The sequence below is a fragment of the Canis aureus genome, chromosome 6 (genome assembly GCF_053574225.1).
Source record: "Canis aureus isolate CA01 chromosome 6, VMU_Caureus_v.1.0, whole genome shotgun sequence".
Lineage (NCBI taxonomy): Eukaryota > Metazoa > Chordata > Mammalia > Carnivora > Canidae > Canis > Canis aureus.
In genome coordinates, this window is record NC_135616.1 from 46,280,146 (window position 1) to 46,303,068 (window position 22,923).

Sequence of the window (22,923 nt, forward strand, 5' to 3'; positions counted from 1 at the left end):
TTAATCCCTTTTGACTTTAAACACTTGAGAAGAAACAGGGATGTGAACTCTGGTTTCTCAAAGGCGTTTCTCTTCCAGGACACTAAATTTTTGTAAAATTTTATTTTATTTATTTTTTAAAATGTTTGTAAATCTTAAAATCAATCAGTATATGAGTAGAATTAACAAAGAACAAAAAGAGAAGCCTTGACTTCTCTTTCCCCCTTTTTCCTCGTTTGGATTTATATTACCAAAAAATGTGTGTGGTGTAATTATAAAGAATTTTTACTTTGACTTTTGGTAAACTCCTGTTTTCCTAAAACGTTTAGGGTTTTGTTGCATAATTATTAAGCAGAAATGCCTAACGTGTGGTTGAAAGGGAAACATAACTGACAGAGCTTTGTGTCCAGAGTAACGTCTTTCTGAAAGGACGGAAGAAAGATTATCTGTTATTTTCCACTCTTTGTAAAGAAATAGAGGTCAGGTCTATTTAGAAAAACTTTTGAGCTCACTGTCAATTTCTCTTCAAGTGAACTCTAATCTGTGTTTGCTGGAAAGGCTTAGAGACTCAACAGCCACACTGGACCTTGCCTTTGTCTTGTTGTGTTAGTTTTCTCTTTTATTTAGAAGGCCACAGATATGCCCTTGTTTTTGTATGTGGAATTATGTATAAATATTTGTAGTTGCATGGTCAGTGCTGACATCCCTGCTAAGTTTTGTAGGTAGGGGCATTATTAAACCGAGCGAGTGTGATGTGACAGGATGCCACTGAGTGGCTGAACAAAAGCAAGCTTGTATAAGAGCAAACTTGCAGTTTTGGGCTTTATTCATCATGTCTTATTCTCATTTCTTGAGACCCATTGACAAAATCTGAGCGGTGTGGACAAGTATACATGCTAAGGTGATTAAAACATTAAAGGCAGAGCATCTTTGAACTTAACACAGACCAGATTTAAATATCACATCCCTTAGCTGAATGACTTTATGGAAGTACTTTCCCTACTTTAGGGTCAGTCTCTTCACGTGCTAGCAGAAGGCCACAAGAAACACTACGCAGAGATCTCGTGAGGACTAAATGAGATGCTGATATATTTAGAATGTCTGGACCCTGTGCCATTGTAGCTGTTAGTATTTTGGTTTTGGGAGATGTGATGCGTATGTAGGTTTGCAGGTCTGTAACTGTTGTGAGTGGGGCACCTCACGGTGCTCTGAGTGTTGCCTGGTGAGCATGCACTGTCCTCGAGGTTGTGTAAGAAATGTAAGGTGCTTTCATAGAACCTATGTCTAGTTATTTATGATTGTTTCATAAATCTAAAGGGAATTTGACTGTTTAAAGAGAATGTAAGAAAACTTTTGAATGTAACTACTTTTGGAGTGTGATATGAGAGAGTATTCAGGCATGATTTCATACTGTATCTTGTAAAATCCTTTTTCTACTTAAAAATTCAGCAAAATAGATAAATTGTATATATTCCTTTAATTCAGTATTAATCTCATTATTTTCAAACTACCGTTTTTCTCTGCTATGGCCAACACTTAAGCTGTATTTGGGTTATGATTATTTTTAAAATGAGATTTTCAGACACATCACAGTGACTAAATTTAATGATCGTAGTGAACAAACAACACTAAAAATAATGTTTTATCCTCTTGTGGAGTTTTAAAACATGATGTGATCGTCCCAGCTCTTGATTTTGCAGATGGAGACACTGATGAGGCTCACGTAGTGCTGGGTGCTGGGGTGGCACAGCGTTTTCTGGAGGGGAAGAGGGTGGCCAGGGCCGGCCACAGTGTCGGTCAGATCAGCATAGCCTGGTTAGTACCCACATGTGTGTAGGTGGTTCCGCAAAGTTTGCCCTTTAAAAACAGTGTTTTTCTTTACTAAGGTTTCCTCCCTAATTTTAGGTGAAGAGTCCAGGAATGCTGCACCTGGGAGTGCTTGCCTGATTTAGCTGTTGAAGTGGTTAATAGGACTGGGTATAGTGACTAAGGACTTCTGTTTTGGTTTTGAAGAATAAATTGGTTACACTAAAAAACAAAACAAAACAAAAACCCTCAATCTAAATGCTATAAACACGATGCTGGCTTCTCAGAAAGAGGTTTTCACATGTAGTAACACATGGTGATAAATGCCAGTGTTCATATACAAATAGTTCATTGTTATCGTTTAATTTTTTTATTTTTTAATAATGGCATGTTTACCACAAACAACTTCCAGGACCAGAGAAGCAGAAATATCCCAGAGTCCATGAAATGTAGCGTCACAGATTAGGAGGAGACTCCCACAGTGAAGACCTATGAGGGAAACCGGTACTTGGTGTATTTTCAGGATAATCCAAAAAACCTGGAGGAGCTTCTAGCGTTAATGATATATAGATGCATTTGAATTGTGCCTCAGAAAAATCCTGCATGAATAGTAATTTTTAAAAATATTGGCCAGTATGTTGAAAACAGAAGAGTATTTCTCTGTCTGACATATTCTTTAAGGCATCTTGCTAAATGTTTTGGCTTAAATTTTTTAATGTGTTTTAGTTTCAAGAAAATCTGATTAAAGATGTTGGTAAACTTGGTAGCACTTTTTAGAACAGAAGATGATTAAGATACAAAGGCAGAAACCGTGAAGTTCGTGTAGTTTTTTGGCTAGGCAAGTCACTTATTTGCTTGAGACTGGGACACAGCATCAAAGTTCATAATTTTATACTTTTAAGTGAAAGCGCATAGAACAGCAGCTGTTGTTTCCTGGCATCTCTCTGAGGAGATATTTAAACTTAAGTATATATATTTATTACAGAAAAGAATTTTATGAAGTGACCTTCTTTCCCTTCTCTGCATTTACATTATGTTCCACTGACTCTTAAGCTAATTCTTGGTACTTTTTGTTTTAGTAAACTAGGTTTATGGAATGTAAGAATTTTTTTTCTTTGACCTTAAACTTTCTGTAGTGTAGTATAGTATAATTTAAAAAGAATAAAACTGTTTAATTCCAGTAGCACATATTTTAAGAACCTCGTTTACTCAAAGTTATGCCAGGTACTGGTATAGTTCCTGAGAGGAGAATCATCCCTTAACCTGGGGAAGCAAAGGCTTTTCTTAAAAGTAAATACAAATTCTATGTAAGAGTGTATTTTCACTAAATGGAAACCATATGTCAGTAGATCTTACCGTGTAAAAGGAAAGCTTGGTACTTACCTGCATATAATAATTTTTATCTCCCCTCAGGAGGTCACTCACCATAAGATAGCTCTGTGGTTTGGGCTGGGTTTATTGTGGGACATTGGTGGTGTGCTGTTGGATGGTCACTGTATTATGTAGGGCTAGTTAGTGTTTTGAACAGCCTAAAAAAAAATCTTTGATGAGTGAATGCCAGAAAAGTTTTTTCCTACTTTGGGTGAAATAGGTACTTTATGAGGAAAAGGAAGAAATCACCCAGTGCACGTTGCATTAGGTCTAGGAAATTTCTTCATGGCCTGTGGAGAAATTTACAGTTTTAGGAGCAGTATGAAAATGAGGTCCTACCCATTTGTCATTTGTCTTATATTTTATTAATCAACGAGGGATTTGTAATAAAATCCTTTTGGCTATTGGCTGCTTGTAAGAAGATACCTGATCACCTCTGGTTTGGTGCTGAATATTAATCTCTTTGAATTACTCTATCTTTACTAAAAGGTTCATATGTTCTGGTGTCCTACAGTTTTTATTTATTTATTTTTTTTTTTAAGATTTGTTTATTTATTTATTCATGATAGAGAGAGAGAGAGAGAGAGAGAGAGGCAGAGACACAGGCAGAGGGAGAAGCAGGCTCCATGCCAGGAGCCCGATGTGGGACTTGATCCCGGGACTCCAGGATCGCGCCCTGGGCCAAAGGCAGGCGCCAAACCGCTGAGCCACCCAGGGATCCCCCTGTCCTACAGTTTTTAAATAACAAATTACAGAGTTCATTATGACAGAAATGTAATAGAACTTAGTATTTATATAATGCAGAATCATTTATATCATTTTTCATTTCATTGGATTTTGAATGACTTTCATGACATACCTCAAGTCATTTTCCTTGATGATGCCTTGATTTTAAGATCTTTCCTTTCAAAGTTACCAGAAACACTTGAGAACACACTCCTATGCCTGTAGAGGTACAGATAATGATGAGGAAAGAAATATTCATATATAATGAGAAATACACCCATTTCAGGTTTTTTTAGAAGATCATTTTTATTGGAAGGGTAGGTAGATTGTTTTCTGAAATATCCTGTCTATGTGTTAGGTAATACTGCCCTCAGAGGGCCAAGGTAAGTAAATTCATTTTTAACATTAAGGAGCAGCTCTTCTGCTCTTTATTTGATCGATAAGCTTACTGTGAGGAGAGGAATGGACTTCTTTGAATAATTGAATAGTGTTTGATTTGGTCTGTTCTTTTGAAAATGTTAGCTGTCTCCATACTTGGGGTGCTGAGCACATCAAGCCCATTCAGTCCTTTTCTAAGAACATGAAGGCAGGGGACTGGCCCCAGATTGCTACATTAGATCAGTTTACAAAGAGGCTAAGAAAATTACCTAGGAAAGTTGAGATGATTTTACTTGAGTATCTTTTGCTTTCTGTCTCTTGGATAACAGATGCTCTGATGTTCGAAATTATTTGAACCACACTTTTGAATATCTAGCCACGTTCATTGAAGTGGAAACATTATATTCCCTTCCGTTTTATAAACTTAAACATAATCACATCATTACAATACAAATCAAGAATAATTAACTTCACTGCACATGTAGCCATTACATGTAAATATAAAATGCACTACCAGTTGAAATACAGTATCATTCCTAAGTATTTATGAAAGCCTAACATGAGTGTTTGGTTTAAGGCATATCCAGATTCAGAGTGGTTTGAGGTTAAATAATTAACTTGCACAATAAAAAACTTGCACTTTTGACTGGTGTCAAAGTAATGAGTTGTATACTCTTGTGTTTGCTTTTTGTATGTGCTAATGTTTTATGAGATAATTAACTTGAAAGAAACATTGAGATGTTTTGTAGTAGATCCAGTGGAGTGCTTGATTTTTTTCCTCCATAGTTAATAGATACTGAATCAAGAAAGACTGTTTCTGTGACAGCAGCATTATCATTTGTAACAACAGATTTCAATTGGTTGAGCATAAATGATGCATAACTCATTGTTATCGGTAATAACATGGGATGAAAATAGGATATAAGCAAAGTGGGTAACAAAAATTGATATTTCATTCACAAAGACCCAGCACCTATTCTGCTCAACTAATGTGGAATAATGGTCCTGCCAAATGAGATTATAAATTCCACCTTATTTTAAATACTACACTTTTGTTAGTTTATTTTTTATTTTAAAGATTTTATTTAGTTATTCATGAGAGACACAGAGACATAGGCAGAGGGAGAAGCAGGCTCCCTTCAGGGAGCCTTATGCGGGACTTGATCCCTTGACTCCAGGATCACACCCTGAGCCAAAGACTGACACTCAACTGCTGAGTCACCCAGGTGTCCCACTTTAATATGTTTACATGTATTAAGCACTCACTGCATCTTTTTTGTGTAGCCATACTTTATTCATTTAGCAAATGCTGTGTAATGTTCCGTATTAGCCAGATGTTGTTCTGTGTACTTCATAAATATTAATTCATTTCTTCTGAACTATTGTCCCCATTTTCCAGAAGGGGAAACTAAGGCACAGCTAGTAAGCAGTATGCCCAGAGACACACAGCTAGTTAGTGGTAGAGTCGGCGTCTGAACTTTGGACTTCAGAGGATGTGCTCCCCACCACTGTGATACGCTGCCTCCTTCCAAGGGCTTGAGCAGTATGGCAGAGCAGGATTTTGTTTACTTCAGGAGATCTTATTCAGATCTCAACTTTGTCCTTTGCCTGTCAGCAGTGTCTCAGGGCCTCAGCATGGCTGTGCAGGGTGAGGACACCCTGGCCCCTGTCTCTCCGTGTCACTGAGGGGAGATCTCAGGAGTAAAGCCTGAGCACGTCTCCTTTATCCCACCTATTAGCACTTCTGTTCACCACTTTGCTGTGAGACAAGTCACGGTCAGCCATTGCCTAGGAAAAAACGTAGGTGTTGGGAAGGCCATGGATTCAGACCCAGAATATCAGGGTTTGTGGCTTGATCATTTTGGGGTCTTGTGCTACTGGAGATTTATTACAGGAGATACTCCCATCGGTCGTGGTCTAAGAGAAAACCCTATTCTGTTTTGTTGGGCTTTATTTTACGAGGCAGCAATTAGAATATAGGGCTGGGAGGGTTGAATCACCTGAGGGTTTTTTCAGATGGCACAGGCCTCCTCCCTAGGTGCTACTGCCACTCCTGCCAGCTGCCCCAGGGACCCACTGTGATGGCTGTATATGCTGTCCATCCATTGGTGTGTTATAACAGAAATGGGCTGAGTTGTGCTAGGTTGTGTTGGACTGAGATTTCTGTTTGAGTGAGCTTTTCTGACATGAATGTGCTTTACATAGAGGTAGGTTTATTTATTCAATTAATGGATAAATACCAGCCTGCTCTGTGGTAGGTGCTAGAGATACGTGGTGAGTAGGTTGCGTTATGTACTCCCTGCTTCCGTATCTGATACTCATTGAGGCTATTTATTGCAGCACATATATAATGTAGGAAATTACATTAATTTAAACATTTAGAGAATATGGTGTGGCAAAGTGAAGAAGTTGGAAAATGTCATCTTTTAAAATTTGTCCATTTCTTCAAAATTGTTTAACGTTCTGTGGCCCTTGCTACTTTGTTAAATAGTGCAAGAATGACTGAGTGTTTAATGCAGTGTGTGGAGTTGGAGACTTTTTGCTATCATGCAGAAAGCAGATTAAAAAGAAAGCTCTGCTTTCACAATCTACAAGGGCGTAAATGTAAGCAAAATAATAATTTAGCTCACATTTAACCCAGCAGGAAGCTGAGTGCAGATTGAGTAATTCTCCACAACATATCTACTGCTATGTAAACTAATCTCATGGTTTGTTCTTCATTAAATTGCCAAGATGCTATTTTTCTGTTGGCTAGTTTCTGTGGATGCGTTTTGTTCTCTCTCATTCTCTCTCTCTCCATTCACCTTGCTTTTCTCTCAAAGTAAAACTTAATGCTGTAATTGCATTAAGATGTTCTTATATTTATAAGAATAATTGGTAACTGTCACATTTTAGGTTTGAAGTGTAATGTTTTCGAAAAACAAAGGGAACCAGAGTTGTTTGATTAACTGATTTATAGAATACCTGGAAACAAATACCATAGTGCTTAAAGGTGAGTGATCATTGTGCAGTTTTCTGGAAAACAGAAGATGAGAAAGTAGGTAAAGTACCAGTGGGCCAGCCGTTCTGACCTTAGGAAAGGCTGCACTGGAACATCTGTGGTGTTCAGTGTGGGAGTCCTTTTCTCATCACTTGCTTCAGCTTCAAAGCAAAACATGGACCCCAGCCTTCTTTAGTAAGGAGATATGAAAACTATACCTAATATAAAAATGACAAGTTCATGCATTATGCAGTGGAAGCACAATTTCTTGACTATAATATACTTTTCAAAATAATCATGAAGGAGCATATGTGGGAAAGCAGAGGAATGTGGGTACATCTGGAAAACTTTTAAGGCATCTTGGAAGCACAATGCAAAATCACCAAAATTGTAAACACCTTCCATCTGGTCAGTTGTAGTGGTAACATTGACCAGTACAAGAGCAGACAAATCTCTCAGTGACCTTATGTGACAGGCAGACAAGCAGGGTGAAATCATCCTAAACATTTGAGTGTTTTGCAATATGACCTCATTAATCAATACTGTGCAGAAAACCATGAGAGAAAAAGACTGCACAGGCGGGATCTTGAAACTTGAAAGGCTCAGGTGTGTTCTACGTTATGTTAGGTGAAAGAAGCATCCTAAACTATGACCATGCCTCTGCTTATACTGTCATGAGGCTTCAAAGAGGAATGGGTACAGTGCCTGATCCCAGAACCAACACAGCAGCAAACCAGCTAGCTCTTCCATGAAATGTTGAAGGATCATGTGCTAGTAACTTCTGCCTCCCCTTTCCCCACAGGAAGGCATCAGACCGCAGTGTTACTGAGCACCATTTCCATAAGGCCCAAGGGTCCCATTGGGAAATGCCAAGCATGGAACATCTTCCTACCCCTCCATGTGACTTCTTTTATCATGAAGAATGACAAAAGACATGGGAGAGTTTCTCATCTAGCATTTTAATTGCTCAAAGCATCCACTTTTTTCAGTTCTCTCTTCTTGCAGCTGCCCTCTACACTTAAAGCTCTGTGAGGCAGGTCCTGTGGCTGGATCCTGCATTCTCAGTGTGCGTGTGTATTTTGATGCTCAATATATACTTTTGAATGGATGTATCTATTAGAAGCCCATTTCCCCCAGTTCTAAATGAAAGTGTTTCAAGAAGCTTGTTCTTTGGGTTGTGATTCTTTGAGCTATGAGCAGTACCTGAAAATGAGGGAGCAGGGCAGGAGCCTGTAGTGCTTTGGGTGGTGTTGTAGACCCCATTGAATTTCAGACTATTGAAACACAGCCAGCACTGGTTGATGACAGTCAAGGAGATTGCACAGATGACACCTCAGAGTGTGACACTTTTAATTTGCCCAAGGGCAAGGTAAGAACATGCTTGAAAGGACTTAAAAAAGGGGAATGACAACCCAGACCTTTGGGTTTGTAAGAGCTGGAATACCTGATCAACATATATTTAGTAAGCTTGTAGAATGTAGAAAAGTACTTCCATTTTTTAAAAAATTATGTTTCAGATGGTCCCTGTGAGTTGAAAAATTGTTACTATGCTAGCTCATTGCAGTGTAGAAAATACCAACAAAAAAAATTCTTAGGGTTATTTTCAAGACACTTGTAAGAGAGGACGATGATAATTTCAGTGAGAGATTGTACTTCTTTTATTCCCTGAGAAACATTCATAGGGCTTTTACTTGGAACTAATTGGAATGGAACACTTGCAATCCACTATATAAAAATGGAACAGACAATTTCAGAGATTGCAAATGTTTTGTTATGTTTATCATCATACATTTCTGCAGTAACTATATCTGGCTTTACTATATTTACGATATTTAAGACATAGCACACTATTGTGAATTATATATTCAGTATTTGTAGTGCTAATAATTACTTGCAAAAATCTCCTAATCGAAAAAAGATTCCACTCTATTTTCTTTTAGATAGTTCACATGTGTAAATTTGGTTGGCATCGGTCAACAAGCAACTAAATACTTAACTATATTGTGAATCATGAAAATCGACTTGACACTGCTATTAATATTAAACCTCTTTTTTTGTCTTAGGTAAAAATTGTCCCATGAGACTTTCATTTAAGACTAATGCTTTCTTAAAGTCCTATAAATTAATTTAACTGAAAGTTGCCATCTCTGGATTTAAAAGCTATTCTTGGGAAATTTTTAATTATTTGATTTTCACAATACTGTGCCCTGTATCATTTAATAAAAATAATTCAGAGAGATCTAAGACTTTAGCTCTTTAAAAAAAAAAAACAACAAAAAAAACTCTGATATCCTACCCCTGTCTTGAAAAAGAAGTATTAAAAAAAAAAAGAAAAGAAAAAGAAGTATTAAATCAGTGCTGTGTTTTGTTGTGGGATAGCCCTTTCATTTCTTCAGAGAATTCAAGTTTTATATACCCGACACCAGCTAAAGAGACTTTGTTTTTTGGGGCAATAGAATACATTTATTACCCAAGTGAGGCTTGTTGCCTCACTTATGACAATATTCCTGAATAATGTACTATGGTAATATATTACGTGGAATATATAATAATTAGTGGAATATATAATGTAAGGTTGGATATGAGTTTTAAATGATATTGCCATAAATGACAATGATATTTTTAATAACAAAATCTAACTCATGCTGCGCTCAGGTGGGCGCTTGCACATCTTGTCCTTTAGGTGGGCACAGTTGTGTTTCTCTGATTTCAGATCTGAGTTTGGGAGTAGAGAGCTTAAAGTTCCTAAGGCTGAGATGTGGAAGAGCCAGGCATCAGACCCATACTGGGAGGCTGGGAGGCTGCGAAGTCCTTGCTTCTGAAGCATTGTGTTATCCTGCCTAGAGCATTCCAAGGGTGAGGCAGAGTGGGGAAGGAACTGAGGCCTCACTGCAGAAATTTCTTGATCCTATATTGACAAGGACTATTTGTTGTGACTTTTATTATACAATATGGCATTTGTCTTAAGTAAAGTTTCTTTGGTCTGAAAATGTGACCCATGTGCCTTAAGCTGCAGTGGTAACATGGCCTGCTGCTTTTTTGTATAAATACTATTAGCTCTCCCCCTCTATTAATAAAGAAGGTGTAAAGAAGTTATAGCGAGTGTGGATATTATTCATATTCCCCCTCTGAGATAAATAATAATGTATCTTAAAAATGTGGATTGTGATTAAACTTTAATCAGGAGAGCTGAGCTTATAGTTGTTTCAGCTTTGTGATGATAACAGTGGTGCCTCTGTCCGACACGCCCATGAGCATATCCTCACCCTCTTCTTCAGGGAGCGATTAGCTTGGGAAGCCTATGTGATCTCACTTGTGAGTGGCTGTTAGTCATTTTAAAAGCCATGTCACCTGTCTTGTACAGAAATCAGAACTCCTGATTTGTTTGCAGTACAACTGTTGATAACCAGCATCTTTCATTTTCTTCATATTTTATCTTAGGAAAGTAGCTTATTTTGAAAATGATGCTTCAGTGTTTTGTCTAATTAAGTTCTAAATGATCATGTGTGTAGGATTTGTGAAAAACAGTGCTATACTTGTATAGGCTTCTTTTCAATTGGATTCTATCTATATCTATCTTAATGACATCTTAGTTCATCTACCTAATTGTGTTTTTAGCATAGCACGTGATTGTGGAGGCTAGGCCTCCAATAGATGAATGAGTATTTCTGCACTGTTCTCGGCTAGTGCAGAATTGACTGCACATCTGATTTTCTGCTTCTTGAGAAATTAGAGTTAGGACCAGGTTCTAGAACACAGCCTAGCCTTACAAACAAATGAATGCATGAACCAAATATTTATCGACACAGTTCATTTATGAGGATACCAGCTGATTCATTTCTAAGGGTCTTTTTTCCATCTGTAAGTCTGAACAAATCTAGTCAGTTCCTGGTTATTCTAGATGTTAGACCATTTGAATGTTTTCATCAATCTCTTTTAGTTTTTAGACATACATTCCTAGCTCCTGCTTTGGCACTTTTTTGATGATTTCAGCTTCTAAAAAATGCAAATGTGATTCTTATTGAAGTATTAATGAAATAATCTGTAGTATGTGAGGATTAATTTAGGTTGATTCATTTATTATCAAATAAAAATGTAATTTGAAGTTAGGTGAGTAGTGGGAAATGAACCTGTCAGCTTCATCAGATAACCTTGAGTTGAATGCATATTGTTAATAAAGATGATCCACTTGAATACACTATCAAAATATTGAGGTACCGAGTGAGGATGAATTTAAACTCCTACCATCTCCCATCTGAGATGGTTATTAAAGATTAAGCCTGAAAGCCAAAATATTATTTGTACTCAGCTGGGGAAATCAAGAATGTTCTCTGTGGCCAACATTCACTGAAAAACACTGAGGTTTTTTTATTTATTTGTTTTAAGAACCTACAGGAAATAAATTAAGAAAGCTGGCAAAAAAAAAAAAAAAAAAAAAAAAGAAAGCTGGCAAAAGTCCAGAACCTGAAAGCATTATAACCAAGTAAACTGAACTCTAGTAGACAACCTCCTCTAACCCCACATTTGACAAATAGCATTCTTTCCTATTGATAAGAGCAAGGTAAGATTTTTTTCCTTTGCGTTTATAAGATATTAACTATTAACTATGTCTCTGTATTAGTGATGCCAAGAGCTTAATCAATAGGGGGTTTTTTTTGGTTCTATAAACAAGCCTTTGGTTAAAGTGCTAAGAAACTGCAGTAAGTTTTCTAGGGCTGCCCTAACAAATTACAACAAATGGGTGGTTCAAAACAAAAGACAATGGCAAAATCTCTCGTAGTTCTGGACACTGAAAGTTAGAGATCCAGGGGTCAGGCAAGGCCATACTCCATCTAGAGGCTTCGGAAGAGAATCTGTTCCTTGCCTTTCCAGCTCCTGGGGTCTCCAGGTGTTTGTTGGCTAATGGTATGGCACTGGATCACATGGCCTCTTAGTGTGTCAAAAACCCCCTCTGCCTTACACTTCTACCCTCCTGCAGGGATATTTGTGATTGGATTTAGGGCTCACTCAGATAATCCAGGATAAGCGCTTCTTCTCAAAATCCTTCACTTAATCCCATCTTTTGCCATTTTAGGTGGTGTTCCCAGGTCCCAGGGATTAGGGTGGATACATATCTTCTGAGGGGTCACCATTCAGCTCACTACAGAAACCAAACTATCAGGATTCTTATTGGGAAGTGTATGTGTTTTGATATTGGAAAGGGCCCTCTTCAAAATACATAAAACCTTCTGCCAGGGAGTGTGAGAGAGTTGCAAGGACCCTCATTAAGGTAGATAAGAAAGTTGGAAAGAGATTGTGCTGGAAATCCTGTCCAGGTGTGGCTGTGGCGCTTTCTGCAGGTTTATCATGACAATGCATGTAAATGTTGAATTGATACCCCATAAATGCTGTTGCTTTTTAAAACAAGACTTCCGCCCTGTTACAACCAAGCTGTGTGTCTTAAATTAGTTGAAGCCTATGGGATATAAATATAAAAGTATGATACAGCTTGGTTTTAATACAGCATGTATAAATTTAGGTGTAAATGCTATGTTTAAAATACAAGATGTGGTTGACTTTTAGCAGTCTATCTTAAAAGGACTGGTGGCAGAGAGAGCACCTTTGTTCTGGGCATTTAGCCCCATAAAAGCAACGACTATCTGGCTGTATTTTTAGAACAGCCTGAGAATATGTTCCTTATCCAGACTCTCACTGCTTCAACTACCAAGTCAGTGAGGAGAGTGTTCAGATCCTTTGTCAAGACCAGCTGGACAAGAACCTCAAGGCTGCAGGAACAGTTCTACTTTTCCATCAGTGGGCATGGTGTCCTGCTGTGGTAACATGGAAAGCTATGACTTTTTATACTCTTGAGCTAGGAATGTTCTTTTGTTTTAGGCCTAGTAGGTGGCAGTAAAGCTTTTTTTTTTTTTTTTTTAATTTCTACCTTGTGAATTTGTGTCCTTACTAAGGCCCATTTCTGTGGCAGAAAAAGAATCCCTTTTCAGTTCCTCTTTTGGAACTAGAAAATAAATATTTAATTAGGCCAGCACATCATGCAATTGTATGAACTTGACTTGAGAATGTTAATGGGAACCTATAAAAAAGGATCTGCTTTCAGGAAGTATTCAGAAGCCTCTGAATTTTAAGGGGTATCTGAAACCTGGTATAGTACTAGAATACAAAATCCAAGAATTAGAGTCCTTGTCTTTTTTATTTTTTTGTCCACCACTATGTCTCCAGGACCCAGAACAAATAAATAAGTAAATGTACTCTAAACATCTTCTCAGGAAGTCCATTCATATTATAAACAACAATCAAAAATCAAGAGTCTTAAAGTTTGAGATCCAGTTAGCCCCACATGACAGTACAATTGTTGACTTGATTGAACTGAAATCAACTCAAAATTGTTAACCAAAATTTGTGGCAAATAATAATATTTTTTATTTTATTAAGAGTGTAAATTTTGACTTTTCAATTTTACTCCTGTGTGAATGACTACTGCACTGTCTTGGTGTAATGTATTATGTGTCAGGAAGACATAACAGATTGATTTTTAAAAGAACTTTTTGGCAACCGGAAGTCTTGCTGGAGACCACATAAAATATTCTAAATTTCCCAAGATTTGTTTAACCAAAAAGATAGAAGATTTATGTGATGGTGTTTTGTGTCTTTTGACTGAGCATGACAGCATTAGTGGCTGACAGGAAATTATTCTTAGAAATGAAAACTTGATGTTTGTTTCTTTTAGTTTCGTATTTCTTGAATAAGTGTTTTCAGTACTTTGCTTAAATAAAGAATAGTGCTGTCCCATTTTTCTTTCAAAATTTTTAGACGAATTTATTTTGTCCTTTGTGTAACTATTAAGCTATTGCTTAGTTTTTAGCCTGATAGACTTAGAGCATCTTATACTAGTATGAATCTATTGTTTTATAGGAGCATTTGAAATCTAAATATGACATTACTAATTAGAGGTTTAATGTCTAATGATTTTAGATTTTATATAGGAATCCATAAGTAAAAAAATACAATAAGTAAATAATAAGTGCAATCAAGAAAGGAACTTGCTTCATCTTTGTAATGGGAACTGTGAGTGTAGTATTCTTTTTTTTTTCTTTAAGATATTATTTATTTATTCATGAGAGACATACACAGAGAGAGGCAGAGACACAGGCAGAGGGAGAAGCAGAAGCAGGCTCCGCACAGGGAGCCCGATGTGGGACTCGATCCCAGGGCTCCAAGATCACACCCTGGGCCAAAGGCAGGCACTAAACTGCTAAGCCACCCAGGGATCCCGAGTATAGATAGCATTCTTGTTTTGCAAATTTGGCATGTGTTTATTAATACCAAGGCCATGTTTTTTCAGTAAAGCAAAATGAGGGAGGGAAGTTAGGGTTTCTTCTTTTTCTTTCCCTTTGGGAGGGAAGTTAGGGTTTCTTTTTCTTTCCCTTTAAGTGCCTTTTATGTGCTGGGATGGTATTTGTATACATCTCTTTCATTTATTCATTCATTTGGTAGATTATTATTCAGCACCTATCACGTGGTGAGCACTGGAGTGGGTGCTTGGAATATATCACTGCAAGGAGAAAGAACTCACAGTACTTAGGACCAATGGTGAAAATCAAGTTCTGAAGAAAAAATAGAATATATCTGCCATTGTGAGCTTGATGGCTTCCCAGTGCCTACTTTTCTGATGATACTTTGCTAATAAAATGTGTCAATACTTGAAAGATTAGTATATCTCAGTGGACCAGTGTCTCCTAAATAGCCAAAGTGTGGTGTTGCAGAACCATGCATAGTATAAAAGATTCACTCAGTGTGTAATATAGACCAGTGGATTTTCACTTAACAGGGTGCAACAGTTTCCTTGACATGGTTTCAAATTCTACGCTGCAGTTAGCCTTTCAGAAAACTTCAAAGAAAACCATAACTATCTGAATACTCCTGCCCTTCCTGGCTACATACCTGTTGAACCAGATTGCTTTCTGTATTTTAAACTGAAACAACATACCACAGTAGATTGAATACAGAAGCAGGTATGAGAACCTGGCTATCTTCTGTGAAGCCAAACATCAAAGAGTTTTTTTAAGTGGAAAGAAGTTATGCTCTTTCACTGATTTTTTTTTGTTTTAGAAAATGTAACTATTTTCATAAAAATGTATGAGTTACATTACACATAATGAGTTTATTATTTTTAACGGAAGTAATAAAAGAATTTAAATTTTCATTTTGGTTCCTGATACAGTAAACCTAGATGTAGTCTACCTACATATACTGTTGGAGTTGTCAGAGTTAAAGCTGTAAAGAGGTGTGAGTTAAGGAGCTTTAAGAACTGCTGATCTACATCTGAAATATATGTTAGAGTGAGATTATGAAGGAGCTTACGTTTGATGCTAAGAGACTAGTGCTAAACAAGAAGGAGTCAGAAATTTTTGAGCAGAATAGTGATATAAATCAAAGTGGTACACACATCAGGATTAATCTGGAGGGGGATAAATGCGTGAGGATGAAAGCGGGGTGAGCAGGACTGGGCCCAGGCACAGCACAGCAGCAGAAGGGTGAGGTGTGAGAGCCCCCTTTAGGTTGGCCTGGATGAGAGACTTGCCAAGGCAGCGCTGACCTAGCGTCAGCACGGGGAATAGCCCTGTGTTGTTAGCTAAAGCTTGCGTAGCTGCGGTCCAGGGAAGAAGCTGACCTGTAGGGAAAGTGGAGCTCTGTTCAGTTTTTTGTGGGACTGTGATTCAGCATTTTGAGATTGAAGAACCAAGTAGAAATATCCAGGAGAGAACTGACGAATTTGAGACCAGCTGGCCTTCTGTGTCTTTTGGTGTCACACAGAGTACCTCTGTTTCTTAAAATTAAGATGAGTCCCTCCTTAGGCAAGCATCTTGGGATCTGGTTGCTATAAAGGTCTATTTTGGTAGTTAGGTGATAGTTTATATCAAAATTTGATACATATGCATTTATTGATTATTATGTGCTTGGCATTGTACCATGTGTTCTTACAGTTATTACGGTTTGTGTGAGCATGTGTGTGGTTTTTAAGCTCCGGTAACTCATGGTCTTTCAGTCTTTCATTTCCTTGACTTATTTACAGCATTGCACAGAAGGTAATTTCTCTATTCAGAACAATAAAATGTTGTTTAAACAAGTTCTGATCAAGATTTAACAATGAAAACAGACTTTTCCCCCTTTCTTCTTAAAAACAATTAGTCAGTTAGTACATGGAAAACAAACATCTATTTTATGTTCCTCCTTATGATAAGTGTTTTTCATCAAAATTCCTTGATACTGTGTGTGGGTGATTTACCAAGGCTTTTTAAAATGGTTGAAATATGCTCTAACAACCATCTGATAAAATGAAAAACTGAATAAAATGTGTACTCAGATGAATGATTCTCTGAAGAAATAATAGTGCAAATGAATTATCAAAGTGTGAAATCATTAAAAACAAAACATGTTTGAGTTTTTATTGAATCTTAATTGCAGGCTTATGTATTTTCTTTTGTAAGCTAAGTTAAAAGAAAATTGCCTAACTAAATTTTTGGAGGCCAGTGTTGTAGGACATATATTGTACCATAATTTATTTTTCACATAAAAGCTGCTGTTCATTTTTTTCCCCAGCATTAACATGCATGCTTTCCTCATGTAGGAGAATATATAAAAAACTGGAGGCCAAGATATTTCCTTTTGAAGACAGATGGCTCATTCATAGGATATAAAGAGAAACCTCAAGATGTGGATTTACCTTATCCCCTCAACAACTTTTCAGTGGCAAGTAAGTTCATTATGATTATTGATTCACCTTGTATTTATTTATCTGTATGACCTCATGTATCAGATATACTGCATTACAGGAGAAGCCTATGCAAAAGTTTAGGTTTGTATTTAAGTGCTGGGAAATTTTCAGCTTTGATAGAATTTCAGTTTCTTAGTATAGGGGTTATTGATAGTATATGGTCTTATATAATTCAATATTGTTGAATATAGAACTTAAATGTGATAAATACAATTCACCAAATATGTACGTCAAGTTTTTCTTTATAAAATATAAATAGAGACCTTTGAACTCGGTTGCTAAGTGACATTGATTGTAAGATGTTGCAGTACCTGGTACATTTTTAATCAGTTTCCTGTCATGACCTTAGCTCTTTTTGTTGATCATATGATGAAAAACAAGTGATCTACTTTAGAAATTATCTTCTGGGGAGATTTTATGTTTGAAGTTCAATTTTTCTTCCTTACAAATACTTCAGAAAAATGTTTGTAATGAAAATTGATTTAATTATATATTTTCATGAACATAGCACAAAATAAATGGAAAGATTCTGCTGCTGGTGACACTGGCAAGGTATCATTGCTGTGTTATAACCAGGCTCTTAAGGCTGGTGGTTTTACTGATTAATCAATGGAAGAGTTTTTCTACATCAATTCAGAAATATATTTGAAAACTCATGTTAGGTTAAGATAAACTTGCATAAAAGCTAAAGTCTGTACCCTTGAGATAAAATCTTTAGCCAGACACCATTCTTAATTTTGATTTTGGTTGTATGTTGTTTTGTGTTAGTTTCATTTGAAAAAGATAGGAGGTAAAGATTGAAGCAAAAAAATAAAATGAAAAATAACATCAAATAGCAACAAAAAACCCAAGATAACAAAAGTCCTTGAATGTTATAAAAGTCATTTTAAAATTGGATAGAGCCCCAGCCCGTTTTATGGATACTATTTTTTAATTTTTTAAAATAAGGTAAAGCCATAAACCAAAGGGTTTGTGAAATCAGTTGAGTGGCAAGAATACTAACTTAAAAAAAAAAATAAACCCAGACACCTCTCCATTTCTATAAATGGATTCTTATGTAGGGATTTCATTTTTTAAGAAGTGACAACTCTGTTAATCTGTATGTATTAGTTAAGGAAACCATTTTTCCCCTAACTAGAATGCTTGTTAGGTATTTATGGCTTTCTTTTAGTAGAGAATGATTTTTAAAATCCTGTTGTCAATTGAAAATAATATCTTGTATTTTGTATTGACTTAAGAGTATGTTTTCATTCTATAGATCTTTTGGGTGAGCATTTACTTTAAAGTGATAGAAATTGGCTTTTAAAACACTAACTGCACATATTATCTCCTACATGAAACAAGTCCAGTTTCTTAGTTTCTCTATTTTACTAGCAAATGGTATTGGTTTGCCTGCAATAATTTATAAAAGTACAGAACTCCTGTATCTGCTGATCAAAATGCAGCATTTTTTGACCTTATGAAATTTCACACCCCAACAAGTTTTAAAGACATACTGTATGTCACAGTCTGCCAACATCTGCTCCAACACTTCCACTGGCAGAGGCGACGATAAATGCTGCACTCTTGGGGAGAGATCCTGTTTAGTGACTGACTGTCAGCCTACCCACGAAATAAATATTAGTCGACATCTGGAATCTTCACTGGTAAAACCAAGTAGTCGTAGGTGATTGACTCCAGCGAACAAGTGAGGTTGTGGAGCAGCTCCTTCATTTTCAGCAGGGCGTTAACATGTGTCTTACACCAGATAAACTGGGTAAAACTGATGGTTCTTAAAATTGGACTTCCTGCTATCTTAAACTGCCATGCAGAACAACAAGCAATGAGATGGACGCTGGCTGGCAAAGAAGTACCAGGGTCAGCTTTGCCACGGGAACGAGTGTGACCTGGGATGGGTGATTCTCTGGAGTTCTGGGCGTGATAGGAACACTTGTCTCCTCCCTGCTGTGGTTCTGCTAGGGGTGGTTTGAGTAGCCCTTGAAAAAGGGACTAGGAATTCAGTCACGTAGGGGAGAGTGGTATTTTGGGCCAAGGGGGACAAAGACTGTTTTTATGAGACATTAAGAGGGGGAACAGTTGGATGAAGGGAGTGTTTACTTGGCCAATGGTTTCCCTCTGGCCCTGGCCCCCTTGAGCATGTGAGAAAAGGGACGATTTTACCAGGTATTTCTAAAGTGTGTTGGGAGACATATTCGTGTACATTTTGCTGATAGCTACACGAGTCCTCTATTTTTCCTGACAATTAAAAATGTTACTTAATTTTAATTTAAATTTAAGACGTGGGTTTTCTTGGAATTTTACCAAAATAGGCTTCTTATCCATCCGAAAAAGTGAAGTATGAGAACTAGCAGGGACTTGGAATCCCTCTTCCCAATCTTCACTGAATTCCACATTCCTTCCTTTCTGATTTAAAATTCCCCCAGAGATGCCATATGCTCATTGTTTCTCTTTCTTAATCCACCACCGCCTAGCTTTCTCTCTCTGTCACATGATTGAAACCAATCTCAGTAGGTTCTCCAGCGACCACTTACCTGCTCAGCCAAGCAGAAATCCTGCCATCCTACTTTTCTTGGATTGACACCTTAGACTGCATTTCGTACCTTTGTTCACCCTTCTCTCTTGGCATAACCTCTCCTGTTGTGTCCTGGGAGGCTGTCTTCCTGGTTTTCCTTTGCCTGTTCCTTGCATCATGGTATCTCACTGGTTCTGGCCAAGGATACTTCTCATTTTGTTCCTGCTCCCTGGGTGATCACCTTCACTTAGAAGGTTTCTATTACCCACTGGATATATCTTATTACCACAGTACATATCTTTGGGGCAGGCCTCTCTCCTGAGCGACAGGTTGTTGTATTCAAGCAATTGTTGGACATCTCTCCCCACGTATTTCTGGGACTCAGCCTGTCCTAAGCTGGATTCAAGATAATCTTGTCAATTATACCCCCTCCAGAAACCTGGGTCCATTCCATGCCTTCCCTCCCACCTTTCACATCTTCACCCCATTCCCAATTCATTTGTTTCTACTGATTTTGCAGCTTATTGTTTGAACTTCTGTCCATCCTTTCCTATAATCACCCTAGAACATGTGCTCACCATCTCTACTCTAGGTTCTTTTTTTTTTTTTTTTAAGATTTTATTTATTTATTCATGAGAGAGAGAGAGAGGCAGAGACAGAGGCAGAGGGAGAAGCAGGCTCCCTACAGGGAGCCCTGTGTGGGACTCAATCCTGGAACCCCAGGATCACATACTGAGCCAAAGGCAGATGCTCGACCACTGAGCCACCCAGGCGTCCCTCTACTCTAGGTTCTTAACTAGGCATTCTGCCTCTAGATTCGACCACTTACATTCTTCCTTTTCATGACTTCTCATGACAGTGACCCTTCCACAGGTAAGTGCTGACTATGCCATTCCACTGTGAGAGCCCTGCCCTAGATCTCATTGCCTGCTGGACAAAATCCAGCTTCCTTAATATATCCTGTGGGCATGTCCTCAGTCTGACCTCTGCTTTGGACCCTTGCTTTCTGTGTCTCCTGCTGGCCAGTCACACTTTCAACAGCACTGAAGCATGTGTGTGATTCCCTGTGCTAACTAACTCCACGGCTCTTCTGCTCTGAGAATTTGTTTATGCTCTTCCCTCTGACTGGACTGGCCTTCTCTCCTCTATTTGTGTGGATAATTTTTTTTTTTATCCTGTAAGCTTTAATTCAACCCAGCAAATGTACCACTGGGTATTTACCCTAAAGATACTGATGTAGTGAAATGCTGGGATACCTGTACCCCAATATTCATAGCAACAATGTCCACAATAGCCAAACTGTGAAAGGAATCATGGTGTCCTTTGGCAGATGAATGGATAAAGAAGATGTGGTATATATGTATGTATATATATGTGTGTGTATACATACATATATATACACACACACACACACACACACACACATATATATATACACACACTATGGAATATTACTCAGCCATTAGAAATGACAAATACCCACCATTTGCTTTGACATGGATGGAACTGGAGGGTATTAATGTTGAGTGAAATAATATAGTCGGAGAAGGACAATCATCATATGGTTTCACTCATCTGTGGAATATAAGAAATAGTGAAAGGGATTATAAGGGAAAGGAGGGGAACTGAGTGTGAAAAATTAGAGGGAGACTAACCATGAGAGACTCCTAATTCTGGGAAACAAAGGGTTGCAGAAGGGGGAATGGAGTAATTGGGTAATGGGCACTAAGGAGGGTACTTAATGGAATGAGCACTGGGTGTTATGCTATATGTAGGCAAATTGAATTTAAATTAAAAAGAAAAAAGATTTAGGGGCAGTTGGTTAAGTGTCTGCCTTTGACTCAGGCCATGATACTGGGGTCCTGGCATGGAGCCCCATGTTGGAGCTCCCTGCTCAGTGGGGGGTCTGCTTCTCTTCCTTCTGCCCCCCACTCCTCGCTCATGTTCTATTTCATATTAATAAAATCTTTTTTAAAAAGATGTAATTTAGACTTAAATTCACAGCCTCATTCCTTGCTGAATTAGTCTTCCCTGCTCTTCACAAAACTGTTCTCTTTTGTTGTTATTGCATTGTTTTGGTGTTATGTGTTCATATGTTATGTCTCATCTACTTATCTGAGTTATTTTAGGATAAAGAGCCTAACGTTAAATAATATACCTCCTTATATCTCCTAGGGCTTATATATTAGGGCCTAATAACCATTTTTGAATGACTGTTTGAAAACAACTAATCCGGATTTTTCCTGTTTTAGATGAGAAGAAAGAGGCTTTTAGAAATTGAGTGATCTGTTTTAGGTTGTTGAACTAGGGTAGTGGTAGCCAAGTATTAAGGTTAGAACTCAGATTTCTCTCCCCTCATTTATATTTTATTTCCCTCCCCCACCCCCTTGTACCATTTTCTCTAGGTTAAGAGCCTTGAGATCTAATTTGGGGTTAGAGTTCCAACACTTCAAATTGCTAGGTGTCCTTTGGCATGCAGAATGTAGACTCCATGCCCCCTGAGATATGGATAAAAACATTTGACTTTCATCCTTCTTTGGGAGGATCACATATGAACTTTATGTGAAGGTTCTTTCTTAAAGATAGTGTTGTGGAGGGATCCCTGGGTGGCGCAGCTGTTTAGCGCCTGCCTTTGGCCCAGGGCACGATCCTGGAGACCAGGGATCAAATCCCACGTCAGGCTCCCGGTGCATGGAGCTTCTCCCTCTGCCTATGTCTCTGCCTTTCTCTCTCTCTCTCTCTCTCTCTCTGTGTGTGACTATCATAAATTTAAAAAAAAAAAAAATTTAAAGATAGTGTTGTGGAAATGAAACGTCAGTAAAAAATTGTTTTCAAGCAAAGTGTATCTTAATCAGAATTATGATTTGGTCAGTTGCTCATTGTAGAATGAGATTACCCTTGCACAGGAAACATTACATCATGACCGAAGGAGGATACGGGCACATACACACCAGCACTGCTGCAAAGCTGTGCTCACACATACTTTGAGTGCAATAGCTGGGCTACCCAGTATTCATGGTCTCAGACATGTTGACAGTTACCAGCCCAACTGGTAAAGTTACCAGCCCAACTGGTAAAGTAAAGCAGTTCCTCAGTGGAGAGTTGGAACATCTGTCCATGTCTTGGGCCTCATCCTACTTTTAATCTCCTCCCTTTACTCTCAGTGGGGGGAACAGAGAGGTGTCCCTGTGTCCCTAGCACCACCTCCTACCTTCTTCCATGTTGCAGCTTTTGGTGCATTCTGACACTATCTCTTTCCTCTCTGAAACCTTTCTTCCTTTTTTCAAAAAATAGATCAGTCTGAATTGCTTAGGCCAGTTTTAAAATCGAAATGAAATATTTACTCACTAACCTGTTTTTCTTCTTTTCTTTGTAAGAAGATAAGGAAATTATGGG

General features: G+C 37.8%; 1 protein-coding gene across 9 annotated transcripts in view; it reads left to right on the forward strand.

Annotated features, from left to right (window-relative positions):
- Positions 1-22,923, forward strand: part of AKT3 (AKT serine/threonine kinase 3) — a 308,906-nt gene that overhangs the window by 116,260 nt on the left and 169,723 nt on the right. For 8 of the 9 annotated variants that reach the window (XM_077901451.1, XM_077901457.1, XM_077901449.1 and 5 more), the window contains one exon: positions 16,869-16,994. The exons of the other annotated variant lie outside the window; for it this stretch is intronic. In XM_077901451.1, the coding sequence (XP_077757577.1) occupies positions 16,869-16,994 (126 nt within the window). The remainder of the gene's footprint in view (positions 1-16,868; positions 16,995-22,923) is intronic. 9 annotated transcript variants of the gene reach the window in all.